At 65.9% G+C, this 18,012-nt stretch overlaps 4 protein-coding genes across 4 annotated transcripts; 2 read left to right on the top strand and 2 right to left on the bottom strand.

The window, feature by feature from the left end:
* Positions 1-96: 96 nt before the first annotated feature.
* Positions 97-431, top strand: EMIHUDRAFT_238668 (hypothetical protein; the record flags this gene model as incomplete). The annotated part of the gene is made up of 2 exons (XM_005776692.1): positions 97-215; positions 344-431. The coding sequence occupies 2 exons, from the start codon at positions 97-99 to the stop codon at positions 429-431; spliced, it is 207 nt and encodes a 68-aa protein (XP_005776749.1).
* Positions 432-1,376: 945 nt separating this feature from the next.
* EMIHUDRAFT_238667 (hypothetical protein) lies at positions 1,377-1,628 on the top strand (the record flags this gene model as incomplete). The annotated part of the gene is made up of 2 exons (XM_005776691.1): positions 1,377-1,439; positions 1,467-1,628. The coding sequence occupies 2 exons, from the start codon at positions 1,377-1,379 to the stop codon at positions 1,626-1,628; spliced, it is 225 nt and encodes a 74-aa protein (XP_005776748.1).
* Positions 1,629-3,537: 1,909 nt separating this feature from the next.
* Positions 3,538-7,116, bottom strand: EMIHUDRAFT_367742 (hypothetical protein). Its single transcript, XM_005776690.1, has 14 exons — positions 6,991-7,116; positions 6,702-6,853; positions 6,593-6,631; positions 6,091-6,171; positions 6,006-6,017; positions 5,842-5,931; positions 5,661-5,703; positions 5,403-5,580; positions 5,295-5,322; positions 4,785-5,093; positions 4,564-4,709; positions 4,156-4,335; positions 4,018-4,086; positions 3,538-3,948 (listed from the first exon to the last, which is right to left on the bottom strand). Exons 10-14 carry the CDS (start codon positions 4,873-4,875, stop codon positions 3,784-3,786), a joined length of 651 nt encoding a protein of 216 aa, XP_005776747.1. The 5' UTR covers positions 4,876-5,093; positions 5,295-5,322; positions 5,403-5,580; positions 5,661-5,703; positions 5,842-5,931; positions 6,006-6,017; positions 6,091-6,171; positions 6,593-6,631; positions 6,702-6,853; positions 6,991-7,116; the 3' UTR covers positions 3,538-3,783.
* A 1,841-nt stretch (positions 7,117-8,957) lies between these two features.
* On the bottom strand, positions 8,958-11,766 carry EMIHUDRAFT_457786 (hypothetical protein; the record flags this gene model as incomplete). The annotated part of the gene is made up of 8 exons (XM_005776689.1): positions 11,707-11,766; positions 11,473-11,633; positions 11,374-11,407; positions 11,219-11,276; positions 10,910-11,064; positions 10,310-10,571; positions 9,384-9,601; positions 8,958-9,314 (listed from the first exon to the last, which is right to left on the bottom strand). Exons 5-8 carry the CDS (start codon positions 11,060-11,062, stop codon positions 8,958-8,960), a joined length of 990 nt encoding a protein of 329 aa, XP_005776746.1. The 5' UTR covers positions 11,063-11,064; positions 11,219-11,276; positions 11,374-11,407; positions 11,473-11,633; positions 11,707-11,766.
* Between the last annotated feature and the right edge of the window lie 6,246 nt (positions 11,767-18,012).

The following is an 18,012-nucleotide window of genomic DNA, read 5'->3' as shown; positions in this document are numbered from 1 at the left end:
CGAGGCGGCTTTGGCGCTGTGCTGCCAGCCGAGGCGAGTGGCGCGAGGCACGCGCGGCGCCGCGCGTGGCCCGGATGGCGCCAGAGAGCGCTCTCGATGAGCCAGCCGGCGCGGCGCGAGCGCCGTGCAAGCTGGCACATCGTCTGCATGCTGCCGTCGATTCTCTGGTCGACGGCGGTCAATCTCACGATTGTCGATCAAAACCGGCGGGCTTTGTGACGCCGTTTACGCAATCGTTTTTTGGCCTCGCTTTCTCTTTTGCTTGGTTTTATTTTGTTTTTCGTTTGCGAAGCACAGAGGGGGGGGCGGGCGGGCGCTAACTATGGGCAACTACATGTCGAAGGTTCGAGGTCGACTACTCGCCGCCTGGGTCGTTTGGGGCGCGCGGCTCCGTCGAGGACCGGGCGCGCCCCTTTCCCGGCGCGGCGTAGGTCCCACTCTGACGTATAGAGGGGAGGCACGGACAACGGCCCAATTCATCAATTCCACTCATCTTCTGGTGCCTAGCCCCGTGCAGCGGCGGTCCGGCAGGCTGCCCCCAAGGCCCCCCGGGCCGCTGCGGGTTTTGGAGTTATGCTTTGGCACAGCTTCGGCGATGGCGGCCCCTCTCTGGGGCTTGCATAGGCGGGGAGTCTCCCCCGCTGGTCTCCTCATTCCCTTTTTTCTTTTTCTTTTGAGAGCAGGACGCCGGGTTTGTCTTGTATGTGCGTGTCGGGCCGGGGTGTGAGCGAGGGGCAGAAGGGACGGGGGCGTGCGGGGCAGAGGCCCAACGTCGGGCGGCTTGTCGGGGTCCGGAGAATTCGAGGGGGGAACGAGGAGGGGGGAATGGGCGGTCGGCGTCGGGGTAGCAGGCCGCAGGGCGTACGGGGTAGCCGTCACTCTCCTGCCTCGAAAGGGCGGGGCTGTCCCGGAAAGTGAGAGACGCCGGGCAGCGTGGCGCATTACTGAACCCTCCCATACGTGTTTGGGCTTCCTCCTTTGCTGTCCCATCTCCTCATCTCTTTCCCGCCTGGGCGGGGCAGCGGGCGGGCGCGCGGTGCGGTGCGGCGTGTGCGTGTGTGCGACTGCGACAGGGGACCGCTCGAAAGGGACCATTGGGCTTGTACTATTAACAACGAAGGCGCTCTCAAAAGAAAAGCCGCCGGGGTGCATCGCGAGCTAGCGGCTTTTGTCGACTCCCTCGGAATCAGTCTCGTGGATGGCGGGTGCCCACACTCGGAGGCACCGGGGCACCGCGCACCAGGGGCGGCGTCGATCCGCTCACTGGCGCCGCCGAGACGCTCGCCGCCAAGCTGCAGGGTGCAACCGATTCCAAGCTTTGACACCGACACCGCACATACACACAGGGCATCGCGCGGCAGCGCCAGGCGATCGTCATGGGGCTGCGCGAGTCGGTCAACAGCTTCAAGAGTGAGGTGGAGGGGGTGGACGCCAAGCAGGTGATGGACCTTATGCTCGTCACGCAGTACTTTGACATGATGAAGGACATCGGAGCCTCGTCGCGGACCAACGCCGTCTTCATGAACCACTCGCCCGGCGCCCTCGAAGAACTCACCCAGTCCGTGCAAAAGGGGTTCATGGCGGGCCTGCCGGCGGCGCCTGGCTTTGCCCAGCAGCAGCGATATTGATCGAGCGTGGCGGTCGCCAAGCGACCGGGGCGAGGGCTCTTGCGAAGGGAGGGAGTGGGGCGTCCCAAAGGCAAAGCGGCGAGAGTGGAGAGAGTACAGAGAGAGCGAGGAAGCAGGAACACCAACACGGAACAGTTGTTTCAGTACTCAGTTGTCTGAAGTTGTCAGTTCAGTCTCAGTTAGTACACGGATGAAAAAGACGTACACGTAGTTAGTATATTCCGAACCGCAACTGGTGGCCTCAAGCCTCTTGCTGTGGGGCTCACACAGACCCCACATACTGTAGTCGAAACGCGTGTCTCACTCTGTCGATTGGTAGGATTAGCGCCTCGGCGTCGTTCAAGCCCGCTTCACCTTGCCTCCTGGGTAGAACGGGCTCTGCAGGCGCTGATTCTGCACGTCGCGCAGCCTCTCCTTGAGCCGCTGCCTCTGCTCGCGCTCGCTCGCCGCATCGCGCGGCCCCTCGGCCATCGTGTTGCGGATGATGAAGATCGCGCAGAGCAGCAGCACGCAGAAGGCGAAGGCGGCCGAGAGCCGCGCCGTCAGCGTGAGGCGGCCGTCCACAAAGTAGTTTGGGTCGGCGGGGTCTGTGAACCAGACGGTCTCCAGCGTCTCGGTCGAAAAGACGATGAAGAGCGACACCTGCAGCACCGCCAGAAAGTTCTGGAACCAGAGGCAGCCCTCCCACTCGCCGAGGTCCTTTGTCGTGCGGGGCTGCGGCCGCTGGCAGGTGCCGATCTTGGTGAGGTCAGTCCGGATCTAAAGGTGGGGTAAGGTACGGTAAACTTCTCCACACACACGAGGTGGTGGGGCAAGGGGGGGCGACCCTCGCGTCTCCACGTCTAACGACAGGAGCCCCACGGCATTCAAAGTGCAAGGCCCAGTGCGCGTGGGTAAGCGGTGTGTGTGTGTGTGTGTGTGTGTGTGTGTGTGTGTGTGTGTGTGTGTGTGTGTGTGTGTGTGTGTGTGTGTGTGTGTGTGTGTGTGTGTGTGTGTGTGTGTGTGTGTGTGTGTGTGTGTGTGTGTGTGTGTGTGTGTGTACCTCGATCATGTTGTTGAAGAAGACGATGAGCGGGAAGAGCGGCTGCTGCAGCGACAGGACCGAGACGTACCCGAGGTAGAGCACCGCGTCGTACATGTCCCAAAACACGTCGTATGGCGCGCGGTTGCCCTCCCACAGCACCTGGGCGGTACCAGCGAGTCGAGTCAGAGGCCCACCCTGCCACCGCCGGGGGTGCGGCCGCCCTATCGCAGCAACTCGTGCAGCCGGCTATATCTCGGCTAGATCTCGGCTCTCTCTCCCGCAGCACCTCGCGCAGCCGGTTGACGTTCTCCCACACTTGCGAGTCGCCGGCGGGCAGCAGGCGCGCGCGGCTGGCCGCGTGGCCGCGCAGGTCCGCCGGCACTTGCTTGCGCAGCTTTGGCCAGTCAAGCGCGCGCTTGCCCGTCGAGAGCTCGCGGACATGCGAGTGCCAGCGCCGGCGCACCCAGCAGACCTGAGTCGAGATATATATCTCGGCTATATCTCGGCTATATCTCAGCGCACCCAGCAGACCTGAGTCGAGATATGTATCTCGGCTATATCTCGGCTATATCTCGGCCATCTCTCGGTTATATCTCGGCTATATCTCGACCATGTCTCGGCTATATCTCGGCTATATCTACCCACAGCACGGGCAGCAGGTTCTCGAGGGCGAGGATCATCGTGTTCGAGCCGGCGACCTGGAAGGTGACCGAGGTCTCGAAGCCGTACATCCACTCGTCCACCGTCGTGTGGCCCGCGTTGAACACGCGCCTGCGGAGCCAGTCCTCACGGTAACTAAACGAGCCGTGAGGCGCACACCGGCCGACGGCCCCTCGCTGAAGGCGCGCCAGCCGAAGATGGTGTTCGAGCGCGCGAACTCGGGGTCGATGACGCCGTCCGCGTCGGAGTGCTGCCGCACGACCGGGATGTGGATGAAGCCGAGGATCCAGTACCAGAGGTAGCCGTCGACCTATTCGTTAGTTACTAACCAGTACCAGAGGTCGTCATCTAGCGATGATCCGTCATGCATCATGACTCCGCATTATTTATGAATCAGTGCCAGAGGTGGCCGGCACCCAGACGAAGAACATTTCGAAGATGTATCTCGGCTCCATCTCGGCTACATCTCGGCTACATCTCGACCCAGACGAAGAAGAACATCTTGAAGATATAGGCCGACTCGAACTCGGATTGCGTGCGGTAGTTCTCGAACTCGGTGAGGTTGCGCGAGATTGCGCCGAAGAGGAGCAGCTCGAGGCCCATGATGATAGAGCCGTACATGAGGCCGTTGAGGGCCTGTTGTCAGCCCACCACTCGCTCATCACACACGGCGGACAGGCTTCCGGGCGGAAGGCCGCTGAGGGCCGAGGCGATCAGCGTCTTCTTGAGGCCGGAGTAGTACTCGAAGGCGTTGACGTAGTGGAGGTAGATGAGCAGCGTCAGGAAGACGAGGAAGACCTAGACACTTCCTAGACACCTCCTAGACACTTCCACATAGCTGAGCAGCGTCAGGAAGACGAGGAAGGCCGTCTGTAGCAGCGTGACGAGCAGCGAGAGCGCGCGCTTCGCCAGCCGGCGCCACTCCGGGTAGTACCGCTGCTCTCCCGTCGACTTGTTGTGCCAGCACTGGAACTGCGGCCGCTCGAACGAGCGCGGCTCAAAGTGCTTGACGCCCCACGCCACCTGCAGGAAAGTGCACAAGAGTACCCGAGAGTACCCGAGAGTACCTGAGAGTACCTGAGCCGACCCGAGCCGAGATGACCCGAAGCGGCACTCCCCACGCAACCTGCAGCTCGGCTATATCTCGACTATATCTCGGCTATATCTCGGCTATATCACGCAACCTGCAGCTCGGCGCAACGCATGTCTCCCCATATCTCCCCCATATCTCCCCATATCTCCCCACGCAACCTGCAGCTCGGCGCGACGCCGCTGCCAGAGCATCAGGAAGTACGAGCCCCAGAGCACGATGGCGGCGGCGTAGAAGGGGAGGAGCGCCGCGTAGACAGGGGAGCCGTACTGGCGGGCGAGGAAGCGGACGGCGAAGACGAGAGGCCCTACGGGAAGGTTCCGGGAAGGTTCCGGCGAGAGGGTCGGAGGCGGGTCGAGCGGCCGGCAAGCAAGGGGCGGGCCGAGGAGTGCGATGGGCAGCAGCGCGCGGTTGGAGAGGTCCATGAACGCGAAGTAGAAGGCGATCTCCTCGCCGTAGTGCGACCTAGACATTTCCTAGACACTTCCTAGACACTTCCTAGACATCTCCTCGCCGTAGTGCGACCTGGTACTGGCTGTGCACTCTGACACTGTGAGCAATCTTCTCAATCTCCTCGCCGGCGATGCGACCTCAGCGACGCGAGCTGAGCGTCCGACAGCCAGAGGTTGTCCCACGCCAACGAGCGCTCGAGCCGCCGGTTGAAGTCGATGTCGTGCACGGGGTAGGCCGCCTATGAGGAAGTGTCTAGGAAGCGTCTAGGGAGTGTCTAGGAGGTGTCGAGGTCGTGCACGGGGTAGGCGCCTATGAGGAAGTGTCTAGGAAGTGTCTAGGAAATGTCTAGGAAGTGTCTAGGGAGTGTCTAGGAAGTGTCTAGGGAGTGTCTAGGAAGTGTCTAGGAGGTGTCTAGGAAGTGTCTAGGAAGGTAGGCGGCCTCAAACAGCTCCACGCCGCCGACCCGCCACGAGGGGGGCGGGTAGCCGCCTATTAGGAAGTGTCTAGGAAGTGTCTAGCAAGTGTCTAGCAAGTGTCTAGGAAGTGCCACGAGGGGGACGGGTGGCTGCCCTCGGCGCCCAGCCCGTCGTAGCGCGCGTCATGCGGGTAGCGCAGCTCTGCGCCGCCGTAGCGCTGCGGCAGACGCAACAAGCGGTCGATGATTTGCACGGCCTCGGCGGCGGTGGGCGGCTCTGTCTGGTAGTCCTTGAGGAGGGAAGGGTCGCCTAATTGATCACTCAATCAATCCATCCATCCATCAATTCATCGATTAATGAAGGAGTCCTTGAGGAGGGAAGAGGGTCGCCCTCACGCTCGAACCGGTGCTTGCGCATCCGCTTCGTCTCCGCCTGAGGACGTGTCCCGGACATGTCATGGACGTGTCATGGACGTGTCCTGGCCATGTCCAGCATCCGCTTCGTCTCCGCCTCCAGTGTCTCGTCGGCTAATCTCGGCTAATCTCGGCTCTATCTCGGCTGAATCTCCGCCTCCAGCGTCTCGTCGCGCAGGGAGAGCAGCAGCAGCAGCTGCTTGCCTCGCTCCGCGTCCTCCTCGGGCGTGCGGACGAGGGGGAGCTCCTAATTAATTAATGAATACTTAATTATTATTGATTAATTAACAGCTCCTCGGGCGTGCGGACGAGAGGAAGCTCCTGCGCGTTCACCTTCATGACGGACGTGTCGAAGCCGGCCTTTTCATTCATTCATCGGTGAGTGAATGAGCGGGTGAAGTGAGACCTTCAGGACGGAGGTGTCGAAGCCGGCCTTGTCCAGCTGCCCGAGGATGCGGCCGAGGTGGTCCGAGTCTCGCAGCGACACCTTCCATTCACACCAGCGAGTCAAGCATGACTCCTCGGCCGTGACTGAAGAGGTCCGAGTCGCGTGGCAGCGCCATCTCGAGCAGCTGCCATATCTCGGCTATATCTCGGCTAATCTCGGCTATATCTCGCCATCTCGAGCAGCTGCCATATCTCGGCTATATCTCGGCTAATCTCGGCTATATCTCGCCATCTCGAGCAGCTGCCATATCTCGGCTATATCTCGGCTAATCTCGGCTATATCTCGCCATCTCGAGCAGCTGCCATATCTCGGCTATATCTCGGCTAATCTCGGCTATATCTCGCCATCTCGAGCAGCTGCCATATCTCGGCTATACCTCGGCTAATCTCGGCTATCTCTCGCCATCTCGAGCAGCTGCCATATCTCGGCTATACCTCGGCTAATCTCGGCTATCTCTCGCCATCTCGAGCAGCTGCGCCGCCGAGTCGGGCGAGAAGACCTTGAGGCGGTCGTGTGGCGAGGGCGCCTGAGTCAAGACGAAACTAGTCGGCTGAAAGTCAAGAGGAGACCGTGCGGCGGTCGTGCGGCGAGAGCGCCTCGTGTAGCCGCGCGCTCAGCCGCACCCAGACGCGCTCTCTCCCTCGCACGGGCGACGAGAACCACCGCGTTTGGTGCAGCGCGGCGAAGCGCTCGTTGGTGCTGACGGAGACGATGCGCAACCTAACCTCGGGGCCAGCTCGGCGTCAGCGCGGCTGATCTCGCTGTTGGCGCTCACGGAGAAGAAACGCCACCGCAGCTGCGTCGCCTACAGGAAGGGTCCAGGAAAGGTCTAGGAAAGGTCGGAGAAGACGCGCCGCCGGAGCTGCGTCGCCGGAGAGAGCGACGGGCGCGCAACACCGCGCGGCAGCTCCAGCGCCAACGCCGCCAGCGCCTCCTCGACCGCCGCCGCCTGCTTGGAGCGGAGCAGCAGCACCGCCACCGGCTGCGGCCGCTTGCGCAGCTGGGAGAGCCAGCTGCGCATGCCTGGCGCGAGCACGCCTCGCACGCCTGGCTCGAGCCCGGTGAGGGCCCGCCTATGAGGGAGGCGTCGAGGAAGTGTCGAGGAAGTGTCGAGGAAGTGTCTAGGCTCCAGCCCGGTGAGAGCGCGCTCGAGCGCTTCCAGCGCCGCCTCGCGGTTGGCGCGGTCGGTGCGGAGGAGGTAGGAGCCGGACGCGGGCTTCGATCGCGCACCTGTCATAGCAGCGTCGCTTCACACCTCTGGCCGTGAAGAGTAGGAGCTCGACGCGGGCTGCGATCTCGCGCACCGCCGCGCGCCCAAGAAAGCGAAGGAAGTGTCTAGAAGTGTCTAGGAAGTGTCGATCTCGCACCGCCGCGCGCCCAAGAAAGCGAAGGAAGTGTCTAGAAGTGTCTAGGAAGTGTCGATCTCGCACCGCCGCGTGCCCAAGAAAGCAAAGGAAGTGTCTAGGAAGTGTCTAGGAAGTGTCTAGGAAGTGTCTAGGAAGTGTCGATCTCGCACCGCCGCGTGCCCAAGAGAGCAAAGGAAGTGTCTAGCAAGTGTCTAGAAAGTGTCTAGGAAGTGTCTAGGAAGTGTCTAGGAAGTGTCGATCTCGCACCGCCGCGTGCCCAAGAAAGCGAGGTCAGCACCGGCACAGAGGGTACCCTTGAGAAGAGACCGGGCGGGGGGTCGGCCTCGCTCCCCGGCGGCGGCGACGAGCGCGACGGGGGCGAGGAGCCCTCGGAGCGTGTGCCAAACATCGAGAGCGGCCACATCGCAGCCCCACTCGAGGTGGCTAGGCCGCTACCCTCTGGCGGCAGGGCGGCGGCCGAGGCGCAGTCGGCGTCGGCGGCCGTGCCGGCCGTGGCGCCGGCGGCGGAGGCGGCGGCATCCGAGGCAGACGCGCCTAAAAAAAGAAAGACGCGCGGGTCCCTTGGCCGCATGTGCTGCCGCCTGTGCCGCTGCGGCAGCCTCGCCGCCTCCCTCCGCCGGGTCGTGCCCTCCTCCGACCGACCCCTCGCCCGCCTCCACCTCGCCCGCCTTCACCTCGCCCGCCTCCACCTCGCCCGCCTCCACCTCGCCCGCCTTCACCTCGCCCGCCTTCACCTCGCCCGCCTTCCCCTCGCCTGCGTCCTCCCTCCGCATCCGGTCAGCCTCGGCGAAGGCCGCCGCCGCGCGCAGCTCGACGACAACCTCGCCGATGTCCTGCCCGCCCGAGTCGAAGAGCTTCAAGGAGAGCTCGCCACCCTCCGCACGCGCCGCTGCCTTCGCCCACTCCGCGTACAGCCGCCCCCGCGCCGCCGCGAGATGCTCCTCCGGACTCTCGCCTACTTGAGCCACACCCGCAGGATCGGCACTATGACGGATCTCCAGCCGAGACTCCTCCTCCGGACACTCGCCCGCGACGCCGCGCACGCCGCCGCGCTCGGCCGCCCCTTCCGCGCCCTCCTCGCAGCGCGACTCGACCTTGGCCATCGACTCGATCTCGTCGATCAGCCTCGCCGGGTCCCGCCTAACGGATCGTGTACTAATTAACGAATCTCGCCGGGTCCCGCCTAACGGATCGTGTACTAATTAACGAATCTCGCCGGGTCCCGCCTAACGGATCGTGTACTAATTAACGAATCTCGCCCCGAATCGGAACGAGCTAATCTCGGCTAGTCTCAGCTAGGCCCCGCCTAACGAGTGTCGGAACGAGCTCAGCAAAGCCTCCCTCTCACGGGTCGGCCACTCTCCGGAGCACGCCACGGCGGCAGCCAGCGCGCTGTGCCCAGCTCCGACTCGCGGCCGAGTGCTCCTAGACACTTCCTAGACACTTCCTAGACACTTCCTAGCACAGCTCCGACGCGCGGCCGAGTGCTCCTCCGACGGCGAGGAGCGAGATGGCGACCGCGTGCGTGCCCCCGCTCTGCGCAGCGAAGAGAGCCTGCTCATACTTGCTCCGCGCGCGGTCGGCGCCTCTCGCCGCGCCCTCCTCCGCCAGCGTGCTGCGCGTGCTGCTCTTCGCGGCGCGCGACGCCTCTGCCGCTCTGCGGAGGCCTCGCAAGTGCCGTATTGCGTCGGCGCCGTCGCCCTCGCTGGTGAGCGCGCCGCGCAGCCAGATGTGGAGCGCCATCTGCGCCGCCGTGTACCGCTGCAGCTTGTCGCTCCCGCGCGCGTCTGCGCCGTGGTCCGCGCCAAAGTCGACCTCGAAGCCTATGAATGATAACTGATGAGTTATTGATTACTAGCTCCAGAGGATGGCGCCAACGTCGACCCCGAAGCCCTTGCCGGCGGGGAAGCTGCCGCCCTTGCCAACCTCGAAGCTGTACTTCTCCCAGTGCTGCGCGCCGCTCGCCCAGCTGCGCAGCGGCGGCGGAGTCAGCTCGGCGGCAGCGGCCGAGAGCGAGCCGATGGTCGAGCGGCCGATGGTTGATCGAGAGCGAGAGCTGGCCGCTGGCTCCGCCCCCTCCGACTCTGACAGCGGGGCGTAGCCTACAGGGAAGGCTCCGGGAAGGTTCCGGGAAGGCTCCCCCCGCCCCTTGTGCCTGAGAGCGGCGCGGAGCCGGAGCGAGCTGCGCGAGAGGCGGCCCGACGCAGACGACTCCGCTGCGGGGCAGGGAGCAGCTGGCGGCAGAGGCTCGCCTGGAGCACACGCAACGGACGAGTCCGCTGCCGCTGTCATGGGCCGGGTCATGGGCAGAGGGGCTAGCGGGCGGCGGCGGCGTGCCTCGGAGGAGCGCCACGCAGAAGGGGAAGGCGCGCCCCGCACGGTGTAGCCGGCCATGTCGCGCAGGAGGAGAGCGTAGCTGAAGCGGAGGGGCGCCCCGCCCGCGCCGGCCTGCGCCTCCTTGACGGCGTCTGTGAGGCCGGCCAGCTCGGGCCGGGAGGCGAGGTAGGTCCGCACCTGAAGAAAGGAGTCCATCGAGTAGCAATGACAGCGGCCAGCTCGGGCCGGGAGGCGAGGTGGGTCCGCACCGAGGCGGCGGCGGAGGCGGAGAGACCGTTCGGAGACCGGGCGAGCGGCGAGGTGCCTGTCGATGGGACTCGCAAGAGTTGGCGCACTTGATGATGAGCAATCGTGTGGCGAGCGGGCGAGGCGCCCTCGCACAGGAAGCGCCACTCCTTCTGCTCGGCGGGCGCCTACACAAGGACGTGTTGCGGACGCGTCCCGTGGGCGTGAGCCGAGGGCGTGTCCCACACCCTTCTGCTCGGCGGGCGCCAGCTGCGGCGGCGGCAGCGCCGCGTAGTGCACGTAGCCGAGCGCCGCTAGGTCGTGCTCGCGCACCGCGTCCACCCACTGCCCGAGAGCGGCCAGCAAGGCGGCAGCGTCCCTCGAGATGCTGGCCGAGGGGGCGCTGCGCACGGACCCCCCTGCAGAGGGTGGGCCTCCAGAGGGTGGCGCGAGGCTGCGCCCCTCAGCCTCGACCCTCGCAACCAGCCGCAGCCTCTCCAGCGCCGCAGCCTCCTCCCCCTCGCCCCAGGCAGCGGCGCCAGACGGCGCCGCCGGCGAGCAGAGCGGCAGCGGGCGGCAGCCGGGCCGCAGAAGAGCGCCGGCGAGCCGGAGCAGCGGCGCGGCGGCGTCGACACCCTCCTTGGATCGGCCGTCCAGCCGCGAGTACTCCGCGGCGAGGCCACCCCGCCCAAAGACAACCTGAACCATGATTATTAATTATTAATAATTATTACTTATTAATTATTATTAACCGCCCCGCCCAAAGACAACCTGAACCATTCATGAGTAGCAGCGCGTGAACCAAGTGAGTCTCTGGCGCGAGGCCTCCGCCCCTCCCAAACGCAAACCTGCCAGCCGCCGCCTCGCTTCCACGCGCCAACCAGCTGCACGCTCGCCGCGTAGACCCCCTTGAGCGCGCCCTCTGCGCGACGACGGAGCTGTCCTCGCGTGGCGGCGCGCCCAGACTCGGTGTTGAGGTCGCACCACCACGGGTGGAGCATGCCTGTTCACAGCTGGAGGTGTGAATAGACGCCGTTCACAGCTCGGTGTTGAGGTCGCACCACCACGGGTGGAGCATGCCTGTTCACAGCTGGAGGTGTGAATAGACGCCGTTCACAGCTCGGTGTTGAGGTCGCACCACCACGGGTGGAGCATGCCGAACGGAAGCTCGTCCGGCAGCGCGGGTGCGCCGGCGGGTACGCCGTAGTCACGCTCCTATCAGTTCGAACAGCGGGGCATGCAATGGGAAGAGTACGATCTCATACTTTTATAGCGCCGGAGGGCCGGAGGGGAGGCCATAATAGTCGCGCGCCTCGCTCAGCGACGCCTCCTTGAGCGAGCGGAGCCTATTCACAGCAGAAGGGTGTGAAGAGACGCTGCTCACACCTCCTCCTCCTCGAGCGAGCCGAGCCGGGGCGGGCGGCGCGGCGGCGACTCGTGCTCGGCGGGGGCACTGAGCTGCCCGGGGGTACTGCCGGACTCTCGCCGCCCCTCGCCGCCCGCATCCTCTGCGAGGCAGACGAGGGAGGCGGCGCCCGACTCGTCGAAGGTGGTGCAGCTGCGCCGCTCGACCTGCTCAATCATCACGCACTCATTAGCACCCGGCTGGTTCTTAACTAGGTGTGGTGCAGCCGCGCCGCTCGACCTGCCCTCGCGCGGCGTCAGGCGAGGCGCCGAGCCGCCACCTGCCCTTGTCCACCAGCGCCATCGCCTCCTGCACGCCCTCGTCGATGAGCCGCAGCAGCCCCTCCTGTTCACAGCCTGAGGTGTGAAGAGACGCCGTTCACGCCCTCGTCGATGAGCCGCAGCAGCCCCCTTCCGTCGTCTGCGTCGCCCTCGCGGCTGACGTGGCGCGCTCAGCCTCGCCGGCCGCCCTTCCCGCGGCGGAGGCGGAGGGCGGCGGCGGCGCTTCTCTCGACGGGCTCACGAGGAAGGGCGGCGGAGCCCCCCCCTCCGTCGGCAGCGCGAGCGGCGACGGCGGGGGCGCGGCCATCGGAGTCGGCTTGCTCCGCTCGCTCGCCTGCGTCGGCGAGTGCGGCGGCGCCTCGAGGAAGGGAGGCCGCGCCTGGGAGCGTCCGAGAAGGTCGGAAGAGTGTCAGAAAGGGGGTCAGAAAGGGTGTCGGAAGAGTGTCAGAAAGGGGGTCGGAAGGGTGTCGGAAGGGTGTCGGAAGGGTGTCGGAAGGGTGTCGGAAGGGTGTCGCCTCGAGGAAGGTCGCCGCCCCCTCGCCCGCCCGCCCGCCGAGGGGAGTGCCGGGCAGCGAGCGAGCGCGCGCGGAGCCCGCGACGGCCTTGCCGCCGATCGCGTCGGCCAAGTCCGGGAGGAGGGCGCAGAGGGCCGCGCGCTGCGTGTCGACTCCCCGCCTGGCGTCGGCTCCAAGTAGTGCTCATCAGTGCTACTCAGCATGACCTAGCGTGTCGATACGAGTAGCGTGTCGACTCCCCGCCTGGCGTCGGCTCCAAGTAGTGCTCATCAGTGCTACTCAGCATGAACTAGCGTGTCGATACGAGTAGCGTGTCGACTCCCCGCCTGGCGTCGGCTCCAAGTAGTGCTCATCAGTGCTACTCAGCATGAACTAGCGTGTCGATACTAGTAGCGTGTCGACTCCCCGCCTGGCGTCGGCTCCAAGTAGTGCTCATCAGTGCTACTCAGCATGAACTAGCGTGTCGATACTAGTAGCGTGTCGACTCCCCGCCTGGCGTCGGCGCGCAGCGAGCGCATCGCCGCCGACGGCGAGTGGAGGTACACCTAATTAGTATGCGTTAGCACTAGTTAGCACTAGCTAGCATCAATTAGCGAGCGCATCGCCGCCGACGGCGAGTGGAGGTGGGAACACCTGCACGGCGAGGTAGAGGTGAGGAGCAGCTCCAGCGCAATACATGAGAACAAAACAGAATAAGGTACACCTGCACGGCGAGGTAGAGGTTGAGAAGCAGCAGCTCCAGCGCTCGCAGCCCGGCGCCGAGTGCGTCGGCGAGCAAGCCGCCCAGCGGCGCAGGGTCCTCGGGGCGGGCGAGCGGAGGTGCCAAGCCGCGATCGCCCCAGTAGGCTCCGCTACGCGTCCTCTCCGAAAAGACGACCTCGAGTCCGCCTGCTCGCGGTAATGCGAACGAGTGTGAATTGATACGAATCAACACTAATCAAGACGGCCTCGAGTCCGCCTGCTCATCTCACAAAGAGGCACGTCAGCATGGCCCAGCTGACGAGCTAGCGGATGAGCTCGCGACTCTGCCGAGCGAGAGGAGCAGCGCCGCCGCACAGCACCCCTCCACCACGAAGGCCGTCCGCCTTAATCAATAGTACTGGGTGTCACTTCGTAGAGCAACTAGACCGCCCTCCCGCACGAATGCCGTCCGCCGTCCGTCGCGCAAGTGCTCTCTGCCGTGCAAGCCTACGCGTTGGTCGCGCGTGGACTTCACTGGTGAGTCGCCGGCCCCGCACCTCCTCTCTGCCGCTGCGCGGCCTCGCGGCGATCGGAGGGAAACCCACGCGAAGAGGCCCGCGAAGTACAGGCCGGTGGCCGCAGCGGCGGCGGCGAGGCCGTCTCGCAGCCACGCTTGCGACGGCCACCCCGCGAAGGAAAGGAGGGAGGCGCCTATTAGGAAGTGTCTAGGAAGTGTCTAGGAAGTGTCTAGGAAGTGTCTAGGCCACCCCGCGAAGGAGAGAAGGGAGGCGCCGGTGAGAGGCGGCTCGCAGCGAGGGGGGCGAGGCTGCTCCTCGGGGCAGGGCGCGTGCGTGCAGCACCCGCCGGCCAGCTCGTTGGCGAGCGAGGCGGCGAGGCGGGCGGCGAGGGCGGCTGTGCCGGCGGCGAGGCACAGCTTTGGGAGCCAGAAGGAGGAGAAGGTGCGCGGGTGCTCTGCCAGCGGCGTGAGGTCGTCGTGTGCGAAGCTGTGCAGCGAGACGAGCCCGTAGAGGACCTGCTTAATCCGTGCTTAATTAGTGTGTAATTCGTGTGTGATTCGTGTTTAATTCGTGACGAGCCCGTACAGGACCTGCTCACCGCTGCAGGCGTGAAGAGGCGCTGTTCACACCGTGCGGCGGAGACGAGACCGCACACGACCCACACAGCGAAGCAGCAGGACACGACGCCGGAGCTCGACGCCGCTGCGACCGGCCCCCACCTAATTAATCGTTAGCCTCGATTAAGTAACCACTTAAGCCCGACGCGCCGCTGCGACCGGCCCCCACCCCTCTGGCCGCAGCAGCAGCAGGGGGACGCGAGGGCCGCCTGTTCACGGCCAGGGTGTGAAGAGGCGCTGCTCACCGCAGCAGCAGCGGCAGGGGGGAGGGCATCGGCGAGGTCCACCCAAGTCGAAGAAGATAGCCGCGATGAGAGCCCACGGCAGCGCTCGCTGCTGCGGCGTGCGCGCGCCGGCGCCTGGTCCATCCCCAAAGATGAGCCGAGAGGAGCCGAGATGGTCCGAGATATGGTCCGAGGTGGTCCGAGGTCGCGGCTGCTGCGGCGTGCGCGAGCCGGCGCCTCGCAAACGGCAGCAAAAGAGGAGGAGGAGGAGGAGGGCGGCGCACGCGCACCCCAACTCGGCACGCAGCTGCAGCGCCGCCCAGTCGGCCGTCTCTCTCCGGCTCCACAACACAAGGTCGCCGAGCGGCGGGTGGCGCCTGTCGGGAGGTCAACGACGCGCTCAACAAGTAACAGTCAACAGCTCATACAGCACGCAATCGCCGAGACGCGGGTAGCGCCTGGCCGACGCCCCACCGACCTAGGAAGTGTCTAGGAAGTGTCTGGGAAGTGTCTGGGAAGTGTCTGGGTGGTGCCGCCTGTCCGACGGCCCACCGACCCCCTCGGAAGGACGCAACGCGAAGCAAAAGGCGTAGCGCATGCCACCCCCATGGCTGGGCGGAGGCGGAGGCGCGTGAGGGGGGCCAACCTCGCCCTCCCCGCCCTCCCCGCCGCCCTCCCCGCCGCCCTCCCCGCCGCCCTCTCTCCCGCCCTCCCCGCCGCCCTCCCCGCCGCCCTCCCCGCCGCCCTCCCCGCCGCCCTCCCTCCCTCCCTCCCTCCCTCCCCCTCCTCGGGGTCCACCTATGTCAGCAACTCATCACTCATTCACGAGTCTGATTGACTCTATCACGTGGCTCCTCTCCGCCCCGGCCGCCGCCTCCTCTCTGCGCGGAGAGCAGCTGCGCACTCGCCCACCCCTCCGCCGCCGCGCTCGCGAGCTTCGCCTGCAGCCACGCCGCCGCCGCCGCCTCCCTGATCCCGAGCTCGGGCGCGGTGCCGAGCCCCTCCTCTGTGTGCAGCGCCACCGGCCCGCACGCCTCGTCCCTGACGGGCACGTCCATGACACGTCCGGGACGTGTCCGAGACATGTCCGCAGGCGCGCACGCCTCGCGCCCCGGCTCACACACGACTCGCACCGTCGAGCAGCGAGCAGGCCGCACCCCCACCCACCCCCCCTCCCCCCCACCCGCCGCCCCGCCCCCCCCCACCCCGCCCTCCGCCGCCTCGCCGCCGTCGCGCCTGGCGCCAGCCTCTGCCGAGGTGTTCGGGGGCAGCAGCGCCATGAGCTGCACCGACACGTTGAGGAAGAGGACGACCCCCTCCGTCGCGTGCCTAGGAAAGGAGCCCGTCGTCTGCTCGTCGGTGCACCAACAACAGTCGCCTTCTCTCCGCCGCGAGGGCCTCGTGTTGTTAGGCGCGGAGGAAGTGTCTAGGAAATGTCTACAGGAAGTGTTTTGGAAGTGTCTTGGGAGTGTCTTGGGAGTGTCTAGGGAGTGGCTAGGGAGTGTCTAGGGAGTGTGTCTAGGGAGTGTCTACGAAGTGTCTACGAAGTGTCTAGGGAGTGTCTAGGGAGTGTGTCTAGGGAGTGTCTAGGGAGTGTCTAGGAACTGCCTCGTGTTGAAGGCGCGGAGGAAGAGCGTCGCGGACGGTTGCAGCAGCGAGGCCGCGGGCGCCTCGACCAAGACGGGTGCACCTGTCCATCGTCAGAGATGCGGTAATTAATAATTGATAATTAATCAATAATTAATCAAGACGGGGGCGCCTGTCCATCGTCAGGGATGCGGTCGGCCGTCACTCGTCGAAAGCTGTGCAACGCGCCTCCACCAAGACGCGCGCGCCGCGCAGCACGTCAGCGCCGGCGCAGGCGGAGGGCGAGAAGGGCTGCAGGGGCGACGCGCAGCCCTGTGCCGACCCGGAGGTGACGACGGAGACGTAGCTCGAGGCGGGCACGAGGGGGGGCACCTGTCGTTCACGAGTCAGAGGCAGTGACTGACTGACTGCAGACGTAGCTCGAGGCGGGAGGGGGGGAGGAGGGGGGGGGGGCACCCAGTCGAGTCGGAGGACATGGGGAGCACTGCCGACGACGGCAGAAGCCGACAACTGCCTCGGCGCCGAAAGGTTGGCGACAGCCGGGGCGGCGGCGGACGGCGAGGCGGCGCGGGCGATGGCCGCGGTGAGAGGAGGCGGAGTCGGCGCAGGTGTGTGCGTGGCGAGGTGTGTGGCGTCGGCGACGGCGGCGTAGACAGAGAAGCTGGCCGTGAGCGCGACGCCGAGTGCGACGAGGTAGAGGGCGGCGTGCACCTAGAAATTGATAACTCATTAATCAATCATGGATGAGTGCGGCGAGGTGGAGGGCGGCCTGCGAATTGGTGATTAATAGCTGGTGATTTGCGATTAGTCAATTCATCATCGATGGCGAGGTGGAGTGGCGGCGTGCACCTGCAGTTGATTCTGAATTCTGAATCATTGATCATCAATGAGTGCGACGAGGAAGGGGGCGCGGCGTGCACCAGCAGCGAGGTGAAGTCGAGGGTTGTCGACATGTGCGACGAGAGCCACGCCTAAAGTGTGGCGAATCCATCGTTGCACTCGTAAGGCACGAGTAATAACACGTGCGCCGAGAGGAGCGCCGGCGCTGCGCTGCGCCCGCCCGCGCCCGAACCCTCGCCGCCGCCGCCGCCGCCCGAGGCGAGCGAGAAGGCCCGCTGCGCTTGGCGGGGCTCTCTCCTTTCGTCGAGGCTGCCGCGCCGCTCCCTGCCCGCCGCACCCTCTCCCCCTCCCTCCGCCGGCGCATAGAGCTGGAGCCGGTGCAGCGCCTGTGGTAGTGACGAGTTGTTGCGTCACCAGTCAGTGAGACGCGAGAGCGGGAGGAAGAGCGAGCTGCGGTGCAGCGCCTCCAGCAGCGCCGGCTCCCGCTCCGCAGGCAAGCGGTGCGAGAGGTCGTTTGCAACCGCGCCGCCGCCGCCGAAGCCGAGCACCCGCGCGGCGGCGGCGCGCAGCGCCTGCTCCGCCCCCTGGCGCAGCGACGTCATCATGAAGAGCCGCATCCTAGACACTTCCTAGACACTTCCTAGACACTTCCTAGGGCTCGGGTCGACGTCCTCATCAAGAGCCGCATCCCTTTCGCCGGCGAGGAGGCGACGCAGAGCAGCCAGCAGGCGGTGACGGCGACCTAGGGCTCGGGTTTGGGGTAGGGGTAGGGGCAGGGGTAGGGGGCAGGGGCAGGGAGCAGGGGTAGGGGCAGGGGGCAGGGGCAGGGGCAGGGGTAGGGGTAGGGGCAGGGGGCAGGGGCAGGGGTAGGGGTAGGGGTAGGGGCAGGGGTAGGGTTCGGGTTCGGGTTCGGGTTCGGGCACGGGTCAGAAAGGCAGAGCAGAGCGGCAGGCGGCCGGTGACGAGCACCGCGTGGCGGAGCGGCGCGGGCGGCGGAGGCGCGGGCAGCAGGCCCAGCGCTGCGGCGCCTGGGGACAGGTGCGGCACGGCTTGGTTCGCCAGCAGGCGCAGGCAGGCGGCCCTCGCGCTGCGGCGCCGTCTGCGGCGGCGGCGATGCAAAAGGCTGGCGCGGCGAGGAGCAGGGCGGCGAAGAGACGAGGCCGCGTCCCGTTGTGCGCGGCGGGCTCGACGAGGAAGGTGAGGACAAGGAGGAGCTGCGCGCGACGGGCGGGTGTGAAGAGACGCCGTTCGGGGGGGAAAGCGGGGCAAGGTAGGCAATAATC

Source organism: Emiliania huxleyi (genome assembly GCF_000372725.1).
Source record: "Emiliania huxleyi CCMP1516 unplaced genomic scaffold EMIHUscaffold_274, whole genome shotgun sequence".
Taxonomy (NCBI): domain Eukaryota; phylum Haptophyta; order Isochrysidales; family Noelaerhabdaceae; genus Emiliania; species Emiliania huxleyi.
Note: the sequence above shows the minus strand (reverse complement) of the source record. Positions and strands in the feature narration are given on the sequence as shown.